Raw genomic sequence first — 25747 nt, 5'->3', positions numbered from 1 at the left:
TGCCCTTCGGGGGTCGTTGTTGAGACTTTTGTGTTCTTTAAGTCATGGCTCACTCTGTCCGTCTGCAAAAGATTGGCTTGATTGCCTGCGTGAGGTTTTTATGACAAAGAACTAGGAGACTCGAGACACCAGGTTCCTTAAAAGCGCGCTCCATTGACTTCTCCTGGGAACTACATTACCCAGCTGCCCCTGTGTTCTTTGCAGGAAGGACGTCTGCGCACTAAGACACTCAGTTCCAAGTTTGGAGCTTTTAGCTGCCAGCCCTGGCCCATCATGTAGCTGCAGCACAGCCTTCCCTACCATTGCAATTGGAAAAAATCACTTTCCAATCTGTTTTGCAAGGTGTGCAATTCCACTTTGATTTCCTGAAAGATCATCTGCTGCATCGATCAAGAAAAACTTCACTTGCATGAAGACTGCGCGTCTGCAGCTTGAATCTTTATTGCAAAACTAGCTACTGAAGAGAGGGAAGGCAAAGTCTTTTGTGCTCCCCTCCCCCATCAAAGGAAAGGGGAAAATGTCTAACCAAAAAGGTAAGAGCCTATTTGCATTGCTTGCAAAAAATGCAAAAAGTCGTGCATGCATTTGCAAATGCATGGATGCATATTTTGCCAGGCAATTGCATTTTAAAGTTTGAGGCTTTCCGAAGCTCAGTTGTATTTCCTGTTTAGTATGTGTCTTTTTTTTTTTTGCAGACACAGAGAGTTCCTGTAAGGCAGGGCTTGCAGTTCAGCTGTGCGTTGATGTTATTTGCATTCTTCTGCTAGGATTACTGAGCTCTTTTTGCCTTTTGCATAGTCAGGACAGATAAAGCAGGTTGGAAGTGTCTAAATATGCAGTGCTTTCTCTCTTTAGAAAATTCTTTAGAATGCATTCACTTTGTGAATCGATTCAAGTACAGAGGATTGTAAACTTTTAAAGAGTCTTTCTTAAATGAGGAGTTAAATTGCTAGGAATTGAGTATATACCTATGTTTCCATGGAAAATAATTTTTCTGGTTTAGTCCTTAGCTAATATTCCATTGATTTCCTGCTGAATGTTAGGCAACTTTTGATTTTTAAAGGTAGGTTTTGAATAACATCAGGTTACTAAACGCATGCAAGAAATCCTTGTCTTTTAAGATTTTGCACTTTACCATGCAACTTTTTGGTTGAGTAAGAGTCTTCAGGACACTGAAGAGATAAAGCTTGAGAAGTCTGGGAGGTTACTTTTCATCCTCAGAGTAGAAAGTAGAAGGGAGGAAAGCTGTACGATGTTGCAAGAATGGGGAGCTATACTGTTTCATTAATAATCAAAATGAGATCTTTTAAGCACATGAAAATGGAATACACATATTTAGCCTTTAGATATGTTATTAGATGCAGAAGTTCAGGGTTTGTGCATTTAATACTTCAGGTTTTTTATTTCATACAGCTGTTGCACTTGTATTTTTCAGCCTTTAAATGGCATCTGGGGGGTATTAGAACAAAATATCTGGCACAGCATCAGAAGATCAAGGAGGTACTTATAAGTTGCCCTCGGGATTTTTAGTCTTTTTTTCAAAGTAAATATTACTGAACCACACAGAGAGCACATGCATTATGACAAGGTAAGGAATAAGGAGCGATAAGTTAGGCATCCTGAAACCCATACTGTTAGTGACTTATGGGTATGGAATAAGTATTCTTTGACCATTACAGACAAAAATCAAGGATCTAATCGTCTCTCTCCATATGCTTGATATGTCATATGTATAAAAAGTTGTAACAGAACAATTATAGTCTTAACTTAAGCATCTAAAGATATGAATACTTGAAGACTCTTGATAAGGACTAGGAATGAAAAGAAAAACTGAAAAAGTGTTCTTTTAGAACTTTATTTACAAGGTTAGATTTATTTTCAGTGGCTACAATGGAACGAACAGTGAATTTGAAGTCAGAGGACCCAAGTTTGAATTCCATTTCTGCCATCTGTGTGAGCAGGTAAATTAGTTAACCTCTCAGTCTCACTTTTTTCATTATTAAAAAGAGAAAGGTGGATTAAATGAGACCTTTTCTATCTCTAAATGTAAGATCCTGTGACTAAAGACCAGGGAGTAAAAAAATCATAGGGAGTCAGATTTTACTCAAACCAATAGGATATTTCTTAGGTATTTGAGCTATCTGAAAATGGAATAGGTTGCCTTGTGATTTAGGTAGTGAGTTTCTGATTCTGTGAGGGATGTAGGTTTATTGGAGTGAAATTTGAGCCAGTGTCATCTGACTTCAAATCTAAAATACTCATCCCATCTCATCATGATGAAAAAGGGTATTTTGGATCAAATGACCTCTAAGATCGGTTTTTTTTTATTTTAAAAAAAGTTTAATTATGAACTAGAAAATTATCAATAAATGTGAACATTTCATATACAGAGAAAATCAGAAAGTAACAATTCTGCATGAAATTGGAAGTCAAATCATTATATATATAGCTTATTTTTTAATTTTTAAAATTTAAAATTTTTAAAATTTAAAAAATTATCTTAATTACTCTGCTTGTCTGTGTTCTTTTTCAAATTCCTTCAGGTTTCTTTGGAACATTCTTTAAATGCTTTATTGATGTCCTTCATTTTAATAAAAGTAGTGAAGCAGAATCATTTTTTGATGTAATGATCATGTCTGAAAATACATGTCTCATTCTGTATTGATACTACATCACTTCTCTGCCAAGAAGTGAGGGTGAGCCTCATCATCAATATTGAAGTTGTGATTGGTCATTGTATGAATTACCATTCTTCCAAAGTTTTTTTTTCCTTTATAATGATGTAAGTGTTGTATAAATTATCTTTACTTAAACTCATTTCACTGCATCAGTTCATAAAATCTTCTAAGGTTTCTCTGAATCTGAGAGTGTTACCATTTCCTATGTTACAGTTATATTATATTTACCAAATTTGTTCAACTGTTTCCCAGATGATTGACATTCACTTTGTTTACAGTGTTTTACTACAACAAAAAAGTGTTTCTATAAATAGTTTTGGACATATGGGTCTTCCATCTATTTCATTTCTTTGGAGTAAATGTGTGGTAAAGATGTTGCTGGTTCAAAGAGCACGTATTGTTTAGTGACTTTGGAGCTGTAAGTTCTAATTGCTTTACCTGGGGTCTCCAGACCCCTGAAAGAATAGATTTCAGAGATTCCATGAGTTTGGATGTAGGAAAAATTTTATCTTTACTTTTACTAAACTCAAATTAAGCTAAAACATAGTATTTCTTTCAAGATGAATGTAGACAACAAATTACAGTAGTGTTAAGTCTCATCAGACTGCCAAAGGGGCATATGGCACAAAAAAGGGTTAACAATCTCTACTTTAGAGAATGGGTGGACCATTTCAAACCTCTACCAGCCTTATAATAGTGTGCCTGCCACCTTTGCCAATTTGACGGTGGGGAATTGGAATTTTAGAGTCATTTTAATTTGCACTTCTTTTATTATTAATGATTTTGAGCATTTAAAAAAGTTTTCTTGTTGATATCTTGTTTCTTTCATTGAGAATTGCCTATTTACATACTTTGACCATTTATTTATTTGGGGGAATGGTTTGTTCTTATATATTCATATCTATTTACAATTTTCTGGATATTGAATAATTATCAGAGAAATTTGCTGCAAAGATTTTCCCCTAGTTCATGGATTCTAATTCTAATTACATGAATAGTGTTTTGGTTAGAAATTTTCAATTTTATGGAATCACAATTATCCATTTCCTCTCACTTCTTTGGATAATTTTTCTCTATAGATAATTGTGAAAAATTTCTTTTTTGCTAATTTGTTTATAACATAGCCTAGATATTTAAAAAAATCATATGAGTATCTGGAGCTTTTTATATTAAATGGGATAAGACATTCATCTATACTTAATTTCTCCCACACTGTTTTCCAGTTTTCCCAAATAATAAGTCCCTACCTCAGTTTGTGTCCTTGGGCTTACTGTGTACTGGGATACAAGCTAAAATGCTTGTGCATTTTATTTTTGATTTGTTCAGTTGATCAAACTTTCTATTTTTTAGCCTGTTCCAGATAGCCTTGATGATTACTGATATGTCTAATTTGAAATTTGGTATAACTAGACTCTTTTTCTTTTTAATTTTTTTCCTTTATTTCTGTTGAGGAACTTGATCTTTTGTACCTCCAGATGGATTTTATTATAGTTTTGCATTGTTCTACAAAGTATTCTTTTGGTACTGTGGGATGGCATATCATTGATAAATTATCTTAGGCAGTCTTGCGAGTTTTATTGTTTTGGCATATCTTGATCATGAACAGCTAATTCTTCTCCAATTATTTACTTTCTTTTATTTCTATAAAATGTATTTGTAGTTGTATTCATATTATTAAACATGTCACTGGACATTGAGTCAGGAGGACCTAGAATCAAATTCCATCTCATATTTGTTAATGGTGTGATTGTCACTTTATTCCTCCTAGATCCAGTTTTCTGATCTGTAAAATGTAGAGATTGGATTTGATAACCTCCAAGTTCCTTTTCATTTCTCAATGTGATAAGAGTCTCAGATGTTTTATATATAATGTTTGTCCTTCATTTTTGAAGAACTTGACATCAAGGAGGTTATGTCATGAGAAGCACATGAAATGGATTTGAGCGAGGGGGGCTTTGCTAAGTCACCTCCTCACTTTTTTCTCCAGAGTCATCTTGGTCCAGTGGCCAGATATGAATCAGGATGACTAGAGACTGTTCAGGATGTGAGGCAATCAGGGTTAAATGACTTGCCCAGGGTCACACAGCTAATAAGTGTCAGGCATCTGAGGTCGGATTTAAACTCAAGTCCTCTTGCTTTCAAGGCCAGTGCTTTAACCACTGCCTCACCTAGCTGTTGGGGACAGGTAGGTGGTGCAGTGGATAGAGCACTAGATTTAGAGTCAGGAAGATTTTATATATATAGTGATTTTGAATGAGATTTCTTTTTCATTCTTTCCTTACAAGTTTTTTGGCAGTAGGTACAAATAGAGGCGAGAAGACAAAGTTCCAATCTAGCCTTAGACCCTTAATATTTGTGCAACTCAGGTCATTTAACAACTCTTTCAGTCTCAGGTTCTTCATATGTAAAAGTAGAAATAATAATCCATTTCCCAAGATTTTTGGGAGAATAAAATAATGCTTTGTAACTCTCTTTGTAAACTTAAAAACACTATATAACTGCTATTATTATTTTATTAGTTTTTATTATTAAGGTGATCATTGTATGGACTTATTTTCTGTATTGTCACTTTACTGAAATGATTATTTCTTTTGAAATGTGATAACTTTGTTTCCTCTTTACTTGTGGTTGTTCCCTTAATTTCTTTTCTGTGGCTTACAATTCTAGAATTATACTAATAATAGACAATCAATACAATAGACAATCTTGCTTTTCCGTTGATCTTACCTGAAAGCTCTTTAGTGTTTCTCAATTATAGATAGTGATTATTTTTGGTTTAGTTTGAAATTGCCACATTAAGGAAAGGTCCAGTTTTCCTTGTTTTCTCTTAATTCCACACAAAACATGGATTGTATCAAAAAATAATTTTCTGCATCTTTTGTTCATGTAGTTTTTATTGTTTTTGTTTTGAATATCATCTTATGTTTATAATTCTTATATTGAACCAAGTTTGAATTCTTAGCAGGAATCCAATCTGGTCATCATTTATAGTCTTTTTAATATATGCTGTAGACAATGCAGATTTTTTATTCAATACTTTTGCATAGATAGTTATTAGAGATATGGCTCTATAGTTTTTTCCTGACTCATCTACCCTTGTTTAAGTAACCAGACCATTTATTTTTCTGATAGCAGTTTGGATTCTATCTTTCTCTATCTTTGAAAATAATTTATATTTGTGTACTATAGAATTGATTTGTAAATCCATCTGGTGCTGGGTTATTTCCCTTTGGAATTTCATTTTCTTTTTCTGAAACTGAGTTATTTAAATTCTGTATTTCTTTTTTTAATGAGTTGGTTAGAATTCCCCATTTGTTTTTCTGATCTGAGTAATTTATATTTTTGCAAATATTCATTTGTTTTCATCTAAGTTTCATATTTTTTTCTGCATGTCACTGGACAAAATAGTTTTTAAAAGTTTCTGCTATATCCACTAAGATTTGGTTTGTCTCTTTAAAATTTATGGCTTGATTAGTTAATAGTTATCCATTTCATTAGATTTGATAAAAATTCAGCCCTCAATTTTTTAATCATTTAATTAGTTTTTATTTTCAATTTCATTAAGAATTTCTGTTTTGTCTCTAGTTGAGGTTTTTATAATTTGTTGCTTTTCTAATTACTTCTTTCCTTATTAAAAAGTTACATGCCTTGTTCATGGATTCTGTTTTTACTTTTGTTGATAAATGCATTTAGAGGTATAAAATTTCTTGTACATCCCAATAATTTGTGTATAATGTTATTATCATTTTCTTTGATCAAATTATCTATTTCTCTGATTTTTCAAAGGATTAAATGATTTAATTTGATTAAGTTTGAATCCTTACTCAAAGGTCATTTATTGTTTATACTTTTCATTGCATGATGGTCAATAAAGATAGGTTTGATTTTTCTACTTTTTGATTTCTTTTTAATGAATTTTTTTATAAGTATGTGGTCAATTTCTTTAAATTTGTTATGTATAACTGAGAATGCACATTTATTCTTTTCTCCTGCTAATTGATCATCAGAGATTTTATTTGACTTTTCTAATGTTTTGTTCAAATATTTACTTCTTTCTCATTTATCTTTTTGTTGAATTTATCCATGTTTGAAAGGTGCACATTGCAGTCCCAAACTATTTTAGTTTTTCTATTTCTTTTTTTATTTTATTTCTTTTTATTTTTTTATTTAGGGCAATGGGGTTAAGTGACTTGCCCAAGGTCACACAGCTAGGCATGTATTAAGTGTCTGCGATCGAATTTGAACTCAGGTACTCCTGACTCCAGGGCCAGCACTCTATCTACTGCGTCTCCTAGCTGCCCCCTATCTATTTCTTTTGATTAGTTTTTTTTCAGGTATTTATGTAAAGATGTACTGATTATATATATCCTTTAGTAAATAGTATGCACTTTCTTTATGCAAAAGCAGTATAAAGGCATTAATATTTAAAATAATTTACATAGTTAGTCAATTTAAGACACTCAGTACAAGTTAATAGCCAATAGAATCATCTAGCATATAAATAAACCAAATATGTGTATTATATATATATATATATATATATATATATATATATATTTATCAACATGGCACATGGTGGATTTGGCAATTTAGGTATGTATCACCATTAAATTATATACGTATATAGTACTAGTATATATATGTGTGTATGTACACATACATGTATATATCTCATATAATTTTTTTCAACAAAAACCAAATAATTCAATAGTGACAATGAATGGTAGAGTGAAAAACAGAATAAAGTATAGTAGTAGTAGTAGTAGTAGTAATAGTAGTAGTAGTAGTAGTAGTAGTAGTAGTAGTAGTAGTAGTAGTAATAGTAGTAGTAGTAGTAAATAGAACACTCTTTGTGTCTGTTCTATCAGTGAACTGTCTGCCCATAGAAGTATTTACCTCTGATTTTCCTGGTCACTGGATTCACAGTTCTGATGCTTCTGTTTGTTGTTTAATTGTTTCAACTCTTTGTGACCCCTCTTGGGATTTTCTTGGCAAAGACACTAGAGTGGTTTACTAATTCCTTTTCTAATTCATTTTTACAGATGAGGAAACTGAGGCAAAGAGGACTATATGACTTGCCCAGGGGTCACATACTCTAGTATGTAATTGAGGCCACATTTGAACTTAGGAAGCAGAGTCTTCTTGACTCAAGGCCCAGTGCTTTATCACCTATGGCACTTAAATGACCTCTTATGTTTCTACCATGACTCTGGGGTTCTAGTTTTTAATTAGTAAATGGATTCTGGAATGTTAGGTAAAACAGAAAAGATCGTTTATGATTTTAATTTTTTCTCTTTACTGAAGTGAAGTTCGTCTTCTGAGCAGTTTCTGGATATAATGTCTACTTTACTACTAGCAAAACATTTCTTAGCAATTCTTGGAAGCAAGCTGTTCTTCAACATTCTTGAGTTGCTTCTTAAATGTAACAGTTTCTTTCTGAGTTCCTTTTAATAGTTCTTTTGTGTCAAGCAGATTGCTTGTTACATTTCTTTTATTTTTAAAAAAATTTTTTATTTTAGGTTTTTGCAAGGCAATGGGGTTAAGTAGCTTGCCGAAGGCCACACACCTAGGTAATGATTAAGTGTCTGAGGTTGGATTTGAACTCCTGACTCCAGGGCCAGTGCTCTATCCACTGTGCCACCTAGCTGCCCCTGTTACATTTCTTTTAAAGGTAGACTTTGGTTTTAAATCACTTTCCAGTGGGGATATTTTATCTTTAAGCATTTCTAGCTGATCATCAGACCCCCCCCCCCCAAAATATTCTCAGTTTCTCAAAATTTGTCCCTAATTCTTGAAAACAAACATGAATTTAGTACTATTACTCACATTAAGTATTTCTCAACATGGCTCCTTGGTCATCAGGGTTTTCTGACCTTTCTCTTGAGTGCACTTGAAACATTTATGATCATCTACTCTACATTTATAACAGAATACAGTATTGCTTTTATGATTATATTTTGACAGTAGGGTTACTGTATTAAATTGTGCTTTAATGTAGTTCTTTTTAAAGATTAATTTAGGGATCTAGGATGTTCCCAATCCCTGTTCTCCTCTACATTTTGAGAAGCTTGTTCTTAGGAATTCAACCTCTTACAACAGTCCTCATGTTAGTTCTGTCCATCTAGATGTAAAAAAAATACTCCTGTCATTTCTCTTGAACTATGTTGTTGGTGATTTTTCACCAGAGGGTCATGTTTGCTGGTCCTTTGACCTATACATAGTCCAAGTGAAATGGTTATATCTGCTAGTCTCATCAGGTTTTCTATAGGTTCTTTTCCACAATTCTGAGAAACCAGAGGTTATCTCTTACTTGGCTCCTGCGGTTCACCCATGGGAATCTGTCCTAGAAGTAGGCTGAGTTGAGTTTTTCCAAGTTAAATGATATGTTGAAACTTAGGTATAGCACTCAGATTCATTTATTATTTCTGGCAACTGATCAAAATTTGGCAGCCTTTATTCATTATTAATAAAAGTGTGGTATGCCTTTAGTTCTTAAGGATACCATGCACCCTGCATACTGACTCCAATCTGAAGCATCTGCTTCCTCAGATTTTTATTATATCTTTCTCTGTCAATCTCTGATTACCCAAGTTAGAAATGTGAGGTGCCTTTTTCTTTTCTGTTGAATAGCGAACAGACTGGTATACCCTTGCTATAGTGTTCTACCACCACCAAATTTCCTTGCTAATCTCTGCATGAATCCTTGCTATGTGAATGCATGGTTTTTGTAGTCTTCAGACTCTATAATTCACCAAACTCTACCTTTAAAACCTTTTTTCCCCCCACTTTGGTTACCTATTAATGCTGCAGTGCTTTGATCATGTTTCTGATGCAAATAATCTGTTTCTTCCAAAGAGGGACATGATTCTTTCCTGAGCAAAATCTTAAACTTTTGATTACTAAGCATAATATTATATATCAAGGTGATGCAACATCTCTGAAGTGGGAGCAATATCCTATAATGTTTCCTATAATGGCTTCTTCTTCCCAATCAACCCTGACAGTTTGTAGAAATCCAGTATCTTTCATTGATTATGATATAATCGAGCACTCTTTTATCACTCCTTGGATGTCTTTACTAAACTTTCTCATTCTTGCCAAGGAAGACCTTCTCCAGGGTGGAAAAAATGGAAAAAAAAGAAAATTGTCTTCCTTTTTCCTCAAAGAGCAGTAAACAAGAACTTATATCTGGGGCAGGTGACCTAGGAGGTTGGTGTCAATGCTGTCCTGACCTCTTACCACTTTGGGGAAGGCTAAGAAAAGAACCTCAGGCACCTTCAAGAAACTGTTCTTCACTCCATTTTGATTTTGGAGAAAACACTGTGAGTATAGAGATTTAACCATATGCAATTATTATCAGAAATTTCATCCTATGCACTATCATCTTATCATCTGTGAGAGATCTGGTAAGTGAATTCTAAATGCTTAACAAAATTCTTTTATTCCCAGAAATTTTAGAAGGGTCTATGTTTTCAGATAATATATACTATATAAACATTCTTTGTTCTTGTATTGTTTATTGAGTATTTTCTATCTTCCCCAATCCAAATAGCATCTTGCAGAAATGCTCAAAATTTCTTTTTCTCTTCAATCATATGACATTTGTTTGACTAGGAATCCTATGTATGACTTTATATTCATTGCTAGGCACTATTATTCCAGAGGTACAATTTCCAGAGGTGTAAATAACTCATTTTTAATGATAGGATTAATGCACTAGATAATAATATTTAAGTATTCAGACAAACAAAAGTTAAATAAATGGTTTGACATAAAAGAGACTCATTGGAAGACTGATTGCATTCTGCATTCTTTTAATATTTATTCTTTATATGTATATATACATATATATATATATATATATATATATATATATATATATATATATATATGTATATTCACTGGATTCCTGTAACATACGTTATCCAAGAACAAATATACAAGATTATCTTATCTGTGAATCACTGTAAATGTTAAAGGTACCCAAATATATCTTCTAGATGGCCCAACATATTATTAAGTCCCTCTAACTAGGTATCTTTCTCTCTGTCTCTCTCCCCTCTCCACCCCCTTTCTCTCTCCCTCTTTTCTCTTTTCCTTGCCCTATAACTACTTTCATGATTAGAGGTAATCCTGTTGGAAGGGTGGTTTCTGGGTCCTCTTTATTTTTTCCATTGTATTTACTTGTATTTATCTACATTTAAATAACTATCAAAATGGATATAATTTATTAAAAAATGGAAGCAATAAGCACATATATGCACACACACACACACACACACACACACACACACACACACACACACAGACACACATACCAATAATCTTCAGGGTGTCCCAAAACTCTTTGTGTTGTTTCAAGCTAAACCTTAAAAGAACACATAAAACTTTAGGCTACCATGTATAGTTCCAGCAATAACAAATAACTTCTCTTTTGTTGTTCTTTTGTAGTCTCTTTCCATAGTTTAAGTAGAACCTCAAATAAAGAATGTTTTGATTTTTCAAAAAGTAATTTAACAGTATTTTGGCTATGACCTCTGTCACTACTAAAGTAGTCTCAAACCCTTAAAATATCAGCAGTTGATTCCTCTTTGCTTGTTTGGAATCTTAGTATTAGTACAATCAGTGCCTCTCAAGATAATAAATAAAAGCTCTTTTCCAAAATACTCTTCATAAAATAAAACAGAAAATAATGTCTTCAGAAAAGATCTCATCTCCTTTCTATTCCTGTGTCCTCTTCAGTTTCTCTCAAGGTAACAAGGTAATACTTAAAACTGCCTTTTCCCACAGTTTCTCAAGTAGATTATCATAGAATTAAAAAGTCAAAACACAGTCTTTACCAAAATTAGTATATGTAAGTTTGATCCTCCATTTTTATGATTCAGATAATAGTGAGTAAAGTGGGCTGCCTGACTGCCTACATCATTCTTCTTGCTTGTTTGTATAATCTTATTTATATAAAATGGCCAATTGTTCTTTCTTTTTCTTTATTTCTTCTCTAGTGTATTCTTTTCCCTCTCCCTTTTCACTTCTTTCTTAAATACCAGCAAAACAGAATAAAACTACATCTAGATCTTTGCTTATCTTATTTAAATTCCATTTAGGTATCTTGAAACCCTTAGGATTTTGGAAGGACATGACTGTTCTTCTGATAATAGGACTTTTGCATTGTTACAAATGTATCTTTCTATGTTTTCCTTGACTTCTGTATTTATGTTTATGTTTCAAAATTTCTGTTCAGCTTTTCATCATGAATGCTTAAATATCTCCTATTTCATCAAAGGTCAATTTTCCTACCTGGAAGATGATAATAATTTTTTTTCAATCTACTTTCTTCTCAGGTAATAATAATATTACTGTTATTCACAATAATAACATAAAGCACTTAATATGTTCCAGGCCCTGTGCTAAATGTTTTACAAATATTATCATATTTGATCCCTACAACAAATCTGATAGTATTATTATTCCCATTTTACAGAAGAAGAAACAGAGGCACAGAAGAGTAAGTAACAGCATGGTCACACAGCTAGTATCCTCCTGCCTCTAGGCTAACCAGTGTGCTATCCAGTTGCTTCACAATCTCTTGATTATAAATCATTATTATTTGTCATTTGGAATTTTTTATTCTAAGAAACTATCTCTTTGTAGTAATTGCTGCCAAGTTTTAGGTGATTCTTTATTGTTCCTTGGTACTTGTACGATTTCTTTCTGGCTACTTATAGTATTTTTGATTTGATGTTTTTCTTTTCCTTAATTTGGAAGAGTTAGATTTTTCTCAAGATATTTCAGGGTATTTCTAGTTTGAGGTCTCTTTTAAGACCTTATTAATAGCTTCCTCTTATTTTCACTTTATTTTCTTGAGAAATCTTTTTGATTTTTCTGAAAAATTGTGACCAGGTTTTTGTTTTTTTAATGGTTTTCAGAGAATCCAGTAATTCTTTTCTTGACTTGTTTTCAGTAGTTGATTTTCATTGTAGTTTCTTTTTTTTCAGTTTTTGACTTTTGTTCTAATATTCCTTGTTATCTAATAGAATATTTTCCATTTTTTTCAGGGAGTTTTTTATTAGGGAAAATCTTCTATCTTATAAATCCCATTTGTTTTCCTTTCAATTTTTCCTCCTAAAACTCTCACATTAATTATTCATTTTTTGAAAATACTCCGATTTTCTTCTTTTCATCATTCTTTTATTTCTCATGGTCCAGTTTTGGACCTTATTCCCATTTAAGACTTTCTTTGTAGTTATTAAGGAGGCTACTAGTTTCTTTTTTAGTTTCAGTCTTGCGTATCTCTTAATTCATGTTTAATGTTTTCTTCTGTTTGTTCATATTTTCAACCTCAGTTTTTGCTGTATAATTTTGTGTTCAAGCCAGTGCCTTCTGTTCATCTTTGATGATCTGGGTAGGCTTTATTTGGTCCAGTTTGCTACATAGTTTAATCACCACTGCTGTTGATGATCTCAGTGGTATTGCGCCCTAAAATCTACCTTAGTCCCTGTTTCTGATTCAGTTTCCTGTGGGTTCTAGCTTTGGTTATTCTCTTTCTTCTTCTCTTTTAAAAACCTTTAATTGGAAGTTGTTTCAATTTATGTCCTATGGCCCTGAGAAGCCCAAGTGGGCCTCTGTTGTTTACAATCCTTTTTCCCAGTTCTCTCTGACCTTGTGCCTTGCCATTGGTTCACCCTCGTCCCCTTTTGTGACTCCCAGTGTTCTGAGAAGTACACAGTAAGGTCCTGTCTATATCCATGGTAAAACCCTGTGGGAACTAGTTTTGACCTCAACTGTAAAGCTAAGACTAAGATCTGGCCTCAGGTACCCGATTTTTGGGACTGGCAATGACTTGCCAGTCTTGTTAAGAAGTGGATCAGAAACCAACGAAGGTGATAAGAAGGTCCGCACCCAGTAAGACAATGAGGGCTCTCATCAATAAACTTAAGTTACAGTAATTTCCATTGGTTTCCCTGATAGAGCTTTTCTTCCATACTTTGTAGCTTCTGGATTTACCTGTACTCAAATTCACTTCTCTGATGAGAATCCCAATCCTATTTTGCCTTTGTTCTAGACAAATTTTTGTGCAGTTCTTGACCTGATGGAGGAGTTGATTTCTGCTTCCTTTCAGATTTCTTTGTCTTTGTTTTTCCTGGGGCCCTTTTCAGGTATTTGTTAATATTTATTGCATGTCAGAAAACTTGACTTTTCTATAATCTTTTATATCACCATTTTAATGAGAAGTATTTAAGTCCACTTCTCATTTTTAAGGGGAAAACCAGAGCAATCAGACCTGAGTGAGTAATGCATTGATAGTTTCCTTGATTATTCATTGTAGTTCCATAAAGAGAATGTCTCTTGATCTTCTTATTATCAGGCTGAACTCCCTCAGTTTTCTTTGCTGTATTATCTTGCATATTCTCCCCAACTTTCTAATTCCAAATTTTCCCCAAAGCACTGAGACTTCAGCAACTGACAGTGATTTCTCATCTCTATGATATCTCTCTTTTTCTCTCTCTCAGTGGTCTCCTATTTTAAAATGGATATTTCAGATATTCCAAACTCAAAATGCCATAAATAAAATTCATTCTGTCTCCCTTAATTTCCTCAAACCTACTTCTTACAAATGTCCAATTTCTCAAGGGGGACTGCTATATTTTCAGATATCCAACTTCATGATTTTGGTATATCCCTTTCCTTTTTCACTCTCTCTCACTGAACAATTTTGTCATTTCTTTTTCTTTCATCTGTTGCCTTCTTTCCACTCATAGAAGATAACATTAGTTTAGGCCATCATAATTTCTTGTTTGGACTATTGAAATAGCCTCCCAATTGGTCTTCTTGCCTTAAGGCTCTCTTTACTTCAATCAGTCCTCCATAAAGCTGACAGAGGCCTTTTTGTAAAGTGGGTATCTTACTCAGTAAATTCTATTGACTCCCTGTTATCAAAATGACAAAATCTTCAATATTTTAAAATCCTTCATTACCTGGCTCAACCTATTTTTCCTAGCTTCATTTTATATTACTTTAGCTGCCCTTCCTACCCTGTGTTGTTTAATCAAATTGACCTTTTGATTGTTCTTCTCAGAGTATCCTATCTCCAATCTCTGTACCTGATTGACTTTAATGCCTGGAATTCACTTTTATTCACCTTCACCTCTTTTGAATCCTAGTTTTTCTTAATTCTTTAGCTTAAGAAAGATTTTCCAAATGAAGCCTTTCCTAACTACTCAGAAGCTAGTGTTTCTTCTCAAGATATTTTTATCTATTTATGAACCTATTGTGATGGCTACCAAGATTATAAATTCTTTAAGGGCAAAAATAATTTCATTTAGCTTTTGATTCTACCTATCTACCTATCTGAGTGTCTCTCAGATGAAAAAATTCACCACCAAGGCAGGTTAGTGTCTTCTCTGCTAGTTGCAATTTTAAGGAGTTGCCCAAAATATTGAAAGGTGAAGTAAATATCCAATATGTATCAGAGGCAGGGCTTAAACCCAAGTTTTCTGGTCAGTTCTCTATCCACAAAGCTATGCTGATTCTCAAGTTTAAGATATGTAAGACATTATGACACAGCCACTTGAGCTATTATTACACATAAATTTGACAAAATCTTTGCCCCCAAAGAATTTGCTATCTGTTAGGGATCCAGATGCACATAACTACACTTCAAAGAAATAATCATTTAGAAAATGCCAACTATATGCAAGACACTATGTTAGAAAAGAAATTCTGAGTCTTTGCCATCTTACTTTCTATCATCAAGGACCTTGAGAAAGAGGAATAAACAAAATATATGGACACTGAAAAGAAGTTGTGATCACTACACATTTGGGAGAGCAGAGAAGATTTTATGGAAAAGTTGGCATTTGACTTGAACTCCAGAACTATTCATTGAAAACCAAGAATTTTCTTCTCAGTCACTCTTTAGTTACCTAACTAAAAGCTCACCTCACTAGAAAACTGAAATTCTTCGCACACTAGAACAGCTTATTTGACAAGGAGGTTAAAGGAAACATTTACTTCTTATTGCCGATGCCTTTTAAATCAGTGTCCAGCTCCAAAAATGCCTTTTCAGAATTTTAGGTGCTGTTTTTTGAAATATATATATTAGGAATGAACTTATGGTCTCTGTTAAAAAAAAAATGCTGTGGTGGGAGGAAGTGGAAGAACATTCCGGCCAAGGAGAATCTTGGCCTGTATTTTACTGTGAGACTGGCTACAGTGTTTGTTCTCAAATGGCTATTAAAATGATTTCTCTACCAGTATACTGTTCATAGCCAAAAGTTGGAGGATAGGGTAGATGGGAGGGGAAGGCAAAAGGTAGACATTGAACTTAATAACATTTAAGAGTCTTGCAGCAGCATGTCCCATTCAAAGACCATTATGGGTTTTCCTGTATAATAACAATTCCAAATTTGCAGACCACTTTGCATAGCAAATGAAAATGGAAAAGGCCTTCATGGGAATTAGAAAGATGGGGACAAGACATGGAGCTTTGGTTAATTATTTCCCTGTTATACCATTTGCATAATAGGATTCTAAGAGGAGAGGCTATCTTAAGCAATGTCATTGTTTCACAATAGTAATATTGCCTTCAACTTAAACAAATTAGCAATTTAAGACAGTAGGGACATTTCCCTAAAAGTTAGAGATATAGAACTCCTTTGAGGAAATCTAAAATTCAACTTAATAGGAAGGATACCCAGAAAGTGTTGGAATTCTTGCATAATACAGGAAGACCCAGCTACAGGAAAAGTGTTTCATCTAAATTACCCAGGAGAGTTTTAGTATTGTTATCAACACTAACAATCTACAGGGAAAAGCCCCATGTTCACCTGGAAAGATACAATAAAGTTTGCCCTTATTAAAATGTACTTGCTTTCCTCTACCACTACCCCCCTCCTCCTCCCCTTCCTTCTTCCCTTCCAAAAATATTAGCTCATCGGTGCTTAGTGGAGTAGTATGCAGAACAATCGTGAGAGCCAAGTGGAGTGCATAAATTGGAAAACTACAGTATAATGATAGAAAGGAGCCTATCCTAATGCAGAATAAGGTTTTTAAAAATTTAATTCTGTCAATTTCATTTCTTAATGTGTGCAAATTCCGAATTATATAGTGCTAGACTCAGTTCAACATTTAACATGTAATCTGAGCTATTATGTTTTATAACAACCCTATGTATTAGAAATCAGAAAGGGGTTACTTCTAGTTAGAGTTGATCTCTTTTGTAAAACTAAAGTCATTTGATATCATGGTAATTAACTTTATAAACAAGGTAAGGACAAGAATTTAAGGTATTAGTTCTTCCTAACTTCAGTTCTCAGGAGATGGACTGAAAGTGTTACAGAACTTAAAAAAAAAGCAGTATTACAATTTGAATTATCTGCAAGGTACATTTAAAATTTTCCAAAGATGATTAAGTGATTTGCCAATTTATGTTCAAAATATTATGGATTTCAGAGGTCAAGGACTGTTATTCTTTTTATGTATATTTATATTTACAGTGCTTAGCATAATTCTGTACTGTGCTTTCATATAGTTCGCACTTAAAAATGATTTATTTATTTATCTATCAATTGGAAAATGATAGGATGCCAGTATCTAAGCAATTTTCAATAAATTATATTATTGCTTCAGCAATAAATTCCTATCTGACAGTATATAGTTTAGAAACCAGATATTCCCTTATTTTTGTCTTAATTTTTAATCTATCTACATATAAATATCATTTGTATGAAACTAAAACAGACTGCTTTCATAGTGAAGTCTAGGCAGGGTCACTAACCCTGTTTTAGGCTTCTAACTTATTGTTGTCTCTGGTCAAAATAAGTTTGTTGTTTGCTTTATTTATTTATTTTTGAGCCGTGTGTGTGTGTGTGTGTGTGTGTGTGTGTGTGTGTGTGTGTGTGTGTGTGTGTGGAGGGTGGGGTTAAGTGATTTACTTGGAGCACATAGTTAATACTTATCTAAGACCAGATTTGAACTTAGGTGCTCCTGACTCCAGGGCTGGTTGCCCTATCCACTATCCCCCTTTTTATATTCTTCTTTTTAACAGACTTTTGTAAGTGATGCCCATGCAGTGTACATATCTATAGTTGTAAAGCAAATTATCATTTAAAATCCAGAGTATTATAGATGTCTAAATGTCCTCTCCTGAACTCAGTTCTTCATTTTTATGAACTGAAAGCTAGATGTCACCAATTGCTTGTCCTGTATGTTGCTTCTCAAAGTCATTATTATGTTCAGAACTAGAATTTATATTCCCCCCTAACCTTGTCCTTCCCCCAATGTTTCTAAGTTTTTATCAGTATTTTTATTTTTCCAATCTTCCAAATTCACAACTTTGGAGTCTTCCTTGACTTTTCTATATCCCTCTGTTCTATTTTGATCAACAGACAAGCCTTTTCAATCCTTCCTCCATAATACCTTTCTTATCCATCCCTCCTTTCCTCCCATTTACATAAACTCTATAGTCAAACCTTCATCATTTCTCAGCTGAATCATCTGCATTAACCTCATAATTAGTATCTTTGTTCCACTCACTTCCATTGCTAATTCAGTGAGGCGGTGTTGTTGCTGGACTTTTCAGAAAGTCTAGAGTTCAGATTCTTACCAACTGTGTGACGATTAACCTCTTGGTTCTAATTCTCATCTATAAAATGGGAATTGTGTTTATATAGCACTTCCCTTCCAGGATTGTAAAGATAAAATGAGATTTTACTTGTACATAGATATCAATCATGCTGAATGCTAAAGTGATTTATAAATGTTAGCTATTTTTATCATTCATATATTACAAAGCTGCCAGGTTAATATTCCTAAAACACCAACCTTTGTCGGATCCCTGATAAAAGTTGATTGATAGGGGTGGCTAGGTGGCGTAGTGGATAAAGCACTGGCCCTGGAGTCAGGAGTACCTGGGTTCGAATCCAGTTTCAGACACTTAATAATTACCTAGCTGTGTGACCTTGGGCAAGCCACTTAACCCCGTTTGCCTTGCAAAAAAAAGCCCCTAAAAAAAAGTTGATTGATAGATAAATAGCTAAAATCTTTATTAAGTGCTTACTATGTGTATAGAACAGTACAGGTACTATATTAAGCACTGTGAAAACAAATATACCTAAAAAGAAAGACAGTACTTACCCTCAAGGAGGTTACATTCTTTTAAAAAATTTTATTTTTCCTCAATTCACTTAAAGACAATTTTAAGCACTCATTAAACAAATTTTGAGTTCCAAATTTTCTCTTTCCCTCCCTCATCACCCTTCTCCCAGAGATGGTAAGTAATTTGACACAGGTTATGCATGTTCAATCATGCAAAAACATATTACCATATTAGTCATGTTGTAAAAGAAGACACACACAGACTCAAAGGGGGAAAAACACAAAAAATACAGAACATGAAAAAAATACCTTGCTCCTATTTACATTCAGACTCCTTTCTCAGGAAGTGGATACTATTTTTCATCATGAGTCCTTTGGAATTGTCTTGGATTACTGTATTGCTGAGAATAATTTAGTTGCCATCTATAAAATTCTGGTTCTGCAAGGTACTTACATTCTAATGAGGAAGACAATACATAAGAGAGATCCGAAAAATCTGTGGGGTTAGGGAAGAAAAGGCTTCCACTGGGGACAAGACAGAAAAATCTGAAGAGTCATGAGTGGAGCCAGGAAAGGAGTGAAAAGTGTGGCTAGCTTTGGTTTTTTCTGAAATGGAGGCTGTTAAGAATTCATCATTCAGAAGGGACTTTAGGGTCTTCCAAGTTAAGAAGGCTACAGAAAAAAAAAAGACTTTTTATTGTGAGAGAATTGAGAGGATTCAGAGGGTGGGATAGTGGAGAAGTCCAGAGAGTCTGGACAGGACAGGATTTAAGAAGCAAATCTTCTTTGGTGTCCTATTTCTTCTAGGATAAAATATAAACTTGACATCCTTTGCTTCATGATTCCAATGAACCTTTTCAATGTTATTTTATGACTCCCCTTTATATACCCACTGTTTCAATGAAAGTGACCAACTAGCTTTTTCCCATACATGATGTTCTTCTTCCTTTTGGACTTTTTCACAACTGGTCCTTTATGTCTTCCAACATGGAAAGTTTTCCAGCTTTATTTTTACCTTAATAGAATTACTTGCTATTGTTTTTCAGTTGTTTTAGCAATTCTTTGTGATCTCATTGGTGTTTTCTTGGCAGAGATATATGGGTGGTTTTCCATTTCTTTCTCCAGCTCATTTTTACAGCTGTAACAACCAGGGTTTAGTGACTTGTCCAGGATCACACAGTTGTGAGCGTCTGAGGCCAGATATGAACTTAGGAAGATTTCTTCCTGACTTCATATCTGATTCTGCATCATTTGGCAGTCAAGAAGAATTACTAATTTCATTTAAAAAACACAGCTCAAATGTGGCACACAATTCCTATACTCAGTTATTAGGACTTCTCCCCTTATTTATTTTGTTTATTATTATTTTGTTTATCCTTTGTGTTTATTTACTTGTATACATATATTTTCCCTAAAGAATGTAGGTTCTTTGAGAGAAAAAACTTATTTTTTTCCTTTCTTTCTCCAGGGCTTTAGTCCTGCATACTATACATAATAGTTGTTCAATAAATGTTTTAATTTATTTGGAAAGGTACCTTAGAGATTACCTAGTCTGAGTTCTTACTGAAAATAAGAAATGAGGAAATACTGGAAATAAGGGAACCAAGGACCAGAGGAGAGAAATGATAAATTCAAAGTTATACAACAAATAGTGGCAAATCCAGGACCAGTAATCATATCATCTGATTCTTTGTATTTCTTTTCACTCCAGTATGTTGTGAATTCTGAGTCTACATTTTAAAAGAAAATTAATACTTTGAGAGTTGTTGACATATTTCAGTAAGATTTGGGCAGGGTCAGTTTCAGGTTACAACTAACAATAGATATAAAACTGCTCATAAGAAACTGGTCATACATGAGTCATAGTGACAGGGAACCTTCTTGTACTTACCTGAGAATATTTTTAAAATCTCCTTGCTTTGATGTTTACTGCTCAACTTCTTATAGTGCCATATTTTTCTCAACTGTGATAATGTTTTTTGTTTTATCTCCTCAACTACTTTGTAAAATTCATAAAGTATTATAACATTCAGGTTTTATAATACTTTGTAATCCCCATGTTAAGTACAACAAACAGAGAAAGTTATCAGTGGAAATATGACTTGCCTATGACTTTTAGGATAATCATATAAAATGTATATTTTCCATTCCACCTTTTCTTCCATTAATATTTCCATTTTTTCTTCTCATGATACGTGCACCTGGCAAAAAGGAGCCTAAGACTATCTGCTGTGGTTGAAGGAAGTGTCATTTACCTTATTTTTGCCTTCACTTTCTCTTAAAATCATCAGGTTATCAGCATGGCACTTGAACTATTTATTAGTAAGCCCTTGTTCTACCATATGGCCAACCTGTCTTCTTATTATCTCATACAATCCCTGATGACACTTCAGTTCTTTTTTCATTGATTATATGTTGTAGCTTGTTCTCAAACTACAATATGCCTTTCTATATAGTATTCATTTTCAGTCCTTTGGAAACTGTTTTGTTCTATCTATTGCAAACATATAATACTGGTAAGAGTATTGGTACTTAAAAGATGAGATATTGTTTCTGGAAGAAATTTGGGGGTCATTAAAGGAGTTTTGCAATTTCCTGAAAGCAATCCAGTCTATTTTACATCTCCTATTTAATCCTGGCCCCAATTCATTCATTGTCCATTGTCTGTATTAGAGTTGGGGGGATCTGGGTTTGGGACTTGATTTTGCCACTTACTAATTGTATGACCATTTCAGTTCACTTTACTTTGGTGAGTCTAAATTTTCTCATCTAATTGAGAGGGCAAAAATCCTTGCATTACTTACCTCACTGGATTGTTGTAAGGAAAGTGCTTTGTAAACTCTAAGGACTATATATGTGAGTTATTAGATATCAAATGCATGCTGTTAATTTCTTCCCTCCTCCAATTCCTCCATCCCCAGCCTTAACCTCGCAGAATGAATGTCTTTGATGCAGTTACTAGTAGGCTAACTTTTGTGGGTATAATTGGATTTCTACTTCTTGTCTATAGAGTAGGTTCCTGGTTTAGGGATCAGGGAAATGGTTGACAAAGTAGCATCTTTTTACTGGGGAAATTTTTATTGTTTCCTTACAAGGTGTTGAGATGTATACATATGTGTGTGTGTGTGTGTGTGTGTGTGTGTGTGTATTGTCTCTATCCCTGTCATTTCTAGCTCTGTTTTTGATATATTTGTTTCTCACAAGGCAGCTAGGTAGAATGATGAACTTGGAATCAAGAAGCTCAGTGTTAAAATTCTTTAACAGACATTTTCTTAGCTATGTGATCCTGGGTAAATCATTTAACCTTTCAGCCCAATGCTTCATCTTTGAAATATATTTGAAATATATATATATATATATATATATATATATATATATATATATATATATATATAATAGCAATTTCCTCTCAGTGTTGCTATGAGGCTCAAAAGATATAATATATGTAAAATGTTTTGCAAACTTTAAACACTATATACTGTTAGTATTGTTGGTGGTGCTAATAGGAGCAACAGCAGTAGTGGTGCAATGGATAGAATATTGAACTTGGTGTCATGAAGATATGAGTTTAAATATGACCTCAGATATCTACTAGCTCTTTGACCATGGACAAGTCACTTAAGCTTTGTTTCCTTTGGTTTTCTCAACTTTAAAATGGGGATATTAATAGTACTTAATTTGTAAAGTTGAACTAATATTTGTAAAAAATACTCAGTACAGTACCTGTATACATAGTAGGTACCATATAAATGCATCTTCTCTTCCCCTATTAATATTTTAGTTTACTTGAAACATTTATCTTTTTATTGGCAGAAAGGAATTTCTTCTAACTTTCTTCTCTGTCTTTTGCCTTCAGAGAAAGATATTAAGGAGATTCCCATTTCACATATATGTCTTTAAATAGATAAGATGGAGGAACTAGATCAAATAGCCATCAAAACTCAGAGTATACTAAACCAGACTGAAGCAATTATATGTACCAAATTACTGGCACTGAATGGCATCACTCCAATAATTTTTGCTGATATGTGTCATGCTGGGTCATGGGGATTAGTGGGATAGAGGCAATGGAAAGGATGGATGTCTCCAGGGGCAAACATAAAATTTGAGGGTCAGGTCAATGATGTCTTAGATCCAGTTAAACCAACAGTTGTTGAAGAAGGAATAATTAACAAGTTTAGGGTGGGTAATGGGTTACTAAGAGTTCTGACAAGTATACTAACACCATTGCACTTTTATATAGTACTTTAAGATTTTCAGAGAACCTCCCTAAGAGTCAAGAAAGATCCATAAGAATTGAAGTTGGGACAAAGTAGGCCAAAGAATAGATACCTCAGATGTAGAAAGAATTGTAGAATTGTATTCATGAAATCTGGAACCATGTCTAATTACTTGTTCACAGGGACCTCTCTTTCTTCCCTTTCCTCCTCCCCTTCACCAAATCCTCCCTGGTATCTAGCACAGTTGTCTTTACATAGGTACTTCATAATGGTAAATTCATTTGAATCAAAAGATTTTTATTCTGAGGTAGGGGGGATGCTACATGGTTCTCCTTATTCCTTTTGTCCTGATGAGACGCAGTTCTGGGCAATCTGTTTGTAAATACCTGGTTGGGTCATTAGCTGGAATAGAGGGAGTAGATGGAGAATAGACCTTTTTTTGGTGGAAGGGAATTTCTATGTTTGAATAAGGGAACTGTTGGTTAAAGCATATGTTTATATTATCTTAAAAGAGGAGTTAGACGGGATCTCCAAGGTCATCTAGTTCAATTCACATTCAAATAGAAATCCTTTCTACATCTCATGAACAGATAAGTAAAAATAATAGTGAAACTCCTTAATGTCTAAGCTGCCCAGTTCATATTTGAACAGCTCTGGGTGTTAAGAAAAACTTTTTTTTTCTTATATTAAGTTGAAATCTACTTCTCTAACTTTCACTGCTGTCTTCTGGGATCAAATGACACAAGTATAATCTTTCTTCCTTATAACAACCCTAGAATACTACTAATTTTTCTCTTCTGCTGTCTAAACATTCCAGGTTCCTTCAATTGATGTGGCATTAAGTTTCAAGTAGCCCATCATCTAAATGTATTTCAAACTGTCAGTGTCATCCTTAAATTTTGGTTCTGAAGACCGAAAACAATATTCCAATTATGGTTCAAAAAAGATTAAAATATAGGAGGACTCTCATTGTCCTAAGATATGGTGGATGCAGATAATATAAATAGATTTAAAAATAGTTTGGAGAAATGAAAGGTTTAAAGAGCCACAAGCAGAGCTAGATTAAATCCCTTGAGAAGTGTTAACTTTTCCTCTTTAGCATCTAGGGTTACTCTGTGTATAGTAGGCATTTAATAAATGCTCAATGAATAAAGGATATGATTCCTTTCCACCCCCCCCCCCCAAGTCTTAGCTTGTTAATGATACTAGATGACATTGATATAATAATTGAAAGGTTCCTGCCCTTACTTTTTCTTCTTTGCTATAGCTTCCACTGTAGAAAACCTATATGCTCAAACCTACTGATATCTATATGTATAGGTTTATTATGTAACAATAGAATATACAATAATAAGGTCTGAACTCTTTTTTAAAAGGAAATTTAATCATTCAAGGCTTTCTACAATTTAAGCCTTAGTTACTTTTTTCTCTGTTTTCCCTTTGGATACTTGCCCAGTGAGATAGATAAATTGGACTATTTACCAAATTTTAAACATGGACTATACTTTCCTGCTCCTGTGCCTCTGTTCATGTTAATCTTAATTCCTAAAATATTTTCCATATCTTTCACATTTTGTTCTTCTACATAAAAATATGCAATTCTCTGTTTAGCATTTATAACTCTTCACTATCTGGCTGACTCCAAGTTACCTTTCAAGCTTTATTATATGGCACTACTGCCTTTTCAGAATATCTAGGTGGTGCAGTGAATAGAAGGCCAGGTCTTAGCTCAGGAAAACTCATCTTCCTGAATTCAAATATGGCATCACACACACACACACTAGCTGTGTGATTTTGGGCTAGATACTTAACTCTGTTTGTCTCAGTTTTCTCATCTATAAAATAAGCAGGATAAGGAAGTGGCAGGCTACTCCAGTATTTCTGCCAAGAAAACCCCAAATGGGGTCACAAAAAAGTTGGGCATGATTGAAAAAAATGAAGGGAAAACTTCTTTTTCACAAACTTCTATTCCAGACAAAGTGACTGGTTTTCAAACATGAAATTCCATTTCACATCTTTCAACTTTTGCATAAGCTGTTTCCTATGCCCGGAAGACACTTCATTCTTACCTCCATCACTTAGCGCTCTTCAAACTCTCAGTCCCTTCAAAAATTAGCTCAAGTATTAAATCTTTTTTTCCTTAGGTTATTGCAAGGTAAGTGGGGTTAAGTGGCTTGCCCAAGGCCACACAGCTAGGTAATTATTAAGTGTCTGAGGCTGGATTTGAACTCAGGTACTCCTGACTCCAGGGCTGGTGCTCTATCCACTGTGCCACCTAGCTGCCCCCAAGTATTACATCTTGAGTCCCAGGGTCACAAGGCAATTTGTGCCCAGAGTAGGACTTGAACTTAGGTTGTCCTGACCTAGAATATGGCTCTTTATCCACTATGAAAACATTACTTTTGTACAACTATGATCAGAGCAATAACTTGGATGGAATAACCAAAGCTTTCTTTTGCTTTGGAGTGATAAAATTTAGTAATCCAGCAACTAGAAAAAAATTGAGTTTAATACCTAGTTAGGAAGAAAAATTATATAAAATATTTTGCTGCCTCAGGTGAACTACTTCTCTTCTGGTTTCCCCATCAGAGGCCTCCTCGTGTCCTAGGGAGTCTTTTGAATTTGTCTTTCATTGTTGATTTGAAGGACATTTGGTACAGCTTGCATAAGTTTCATTTTGTATTGTTTACATCAAGGTTAAAACAGCTAATTACAGCTTCAGAATATAACTATTTTGAAATCTTAAATTGTTAT

The 25747-nt window shown here is 33.9% G+C and overlaps 1 protein-coding gene across 1 annotated transcript in view; it reads left to right on the top strand.

Moving 5' to 3' along the window:
- The first annotated feature begins 252 nt into the window (after positions 1 to 252).
- MAP2K6 (mitogen-activated protein kinase kinase 6) overlaps positions 253 to 25747 on the top strand; it is a 160399-nt gene continuing 134904 nt past the window's right edge. Inside the window, exon 1 of the mRNA XM_074224695.1 lies at positions 253 to 533. Within this exon, the coding sequence (XP_074080796.1) occupies positions 518 to 533 (16 nt within the window). The 5' untranslated portion in view covers positions 253 to 517. The remainder of the gene's footprint in view (positions 534 to 25747) is intronic.

This window comes from Macrotis lagotis, chromosome 2 (genome assembly GCF_037893015.1).
Source record: "Macrotis lagotis isolate mMagLag1 chromosome 2, bilby.v1.9.chrom.fasta, whole genome shotgun sequence".
NCBI classification, from domain to species: Eukaryota; Metazoa; Chordata; class Mammalia; order Peramelemorphia; family Peramelidae; genus Macrotis; species Macrotis lagotis.
Note: the sequence above shows the minus strand (reverse complement) of the source record. Positions and strands in the feature narration are given on the sequence as shown.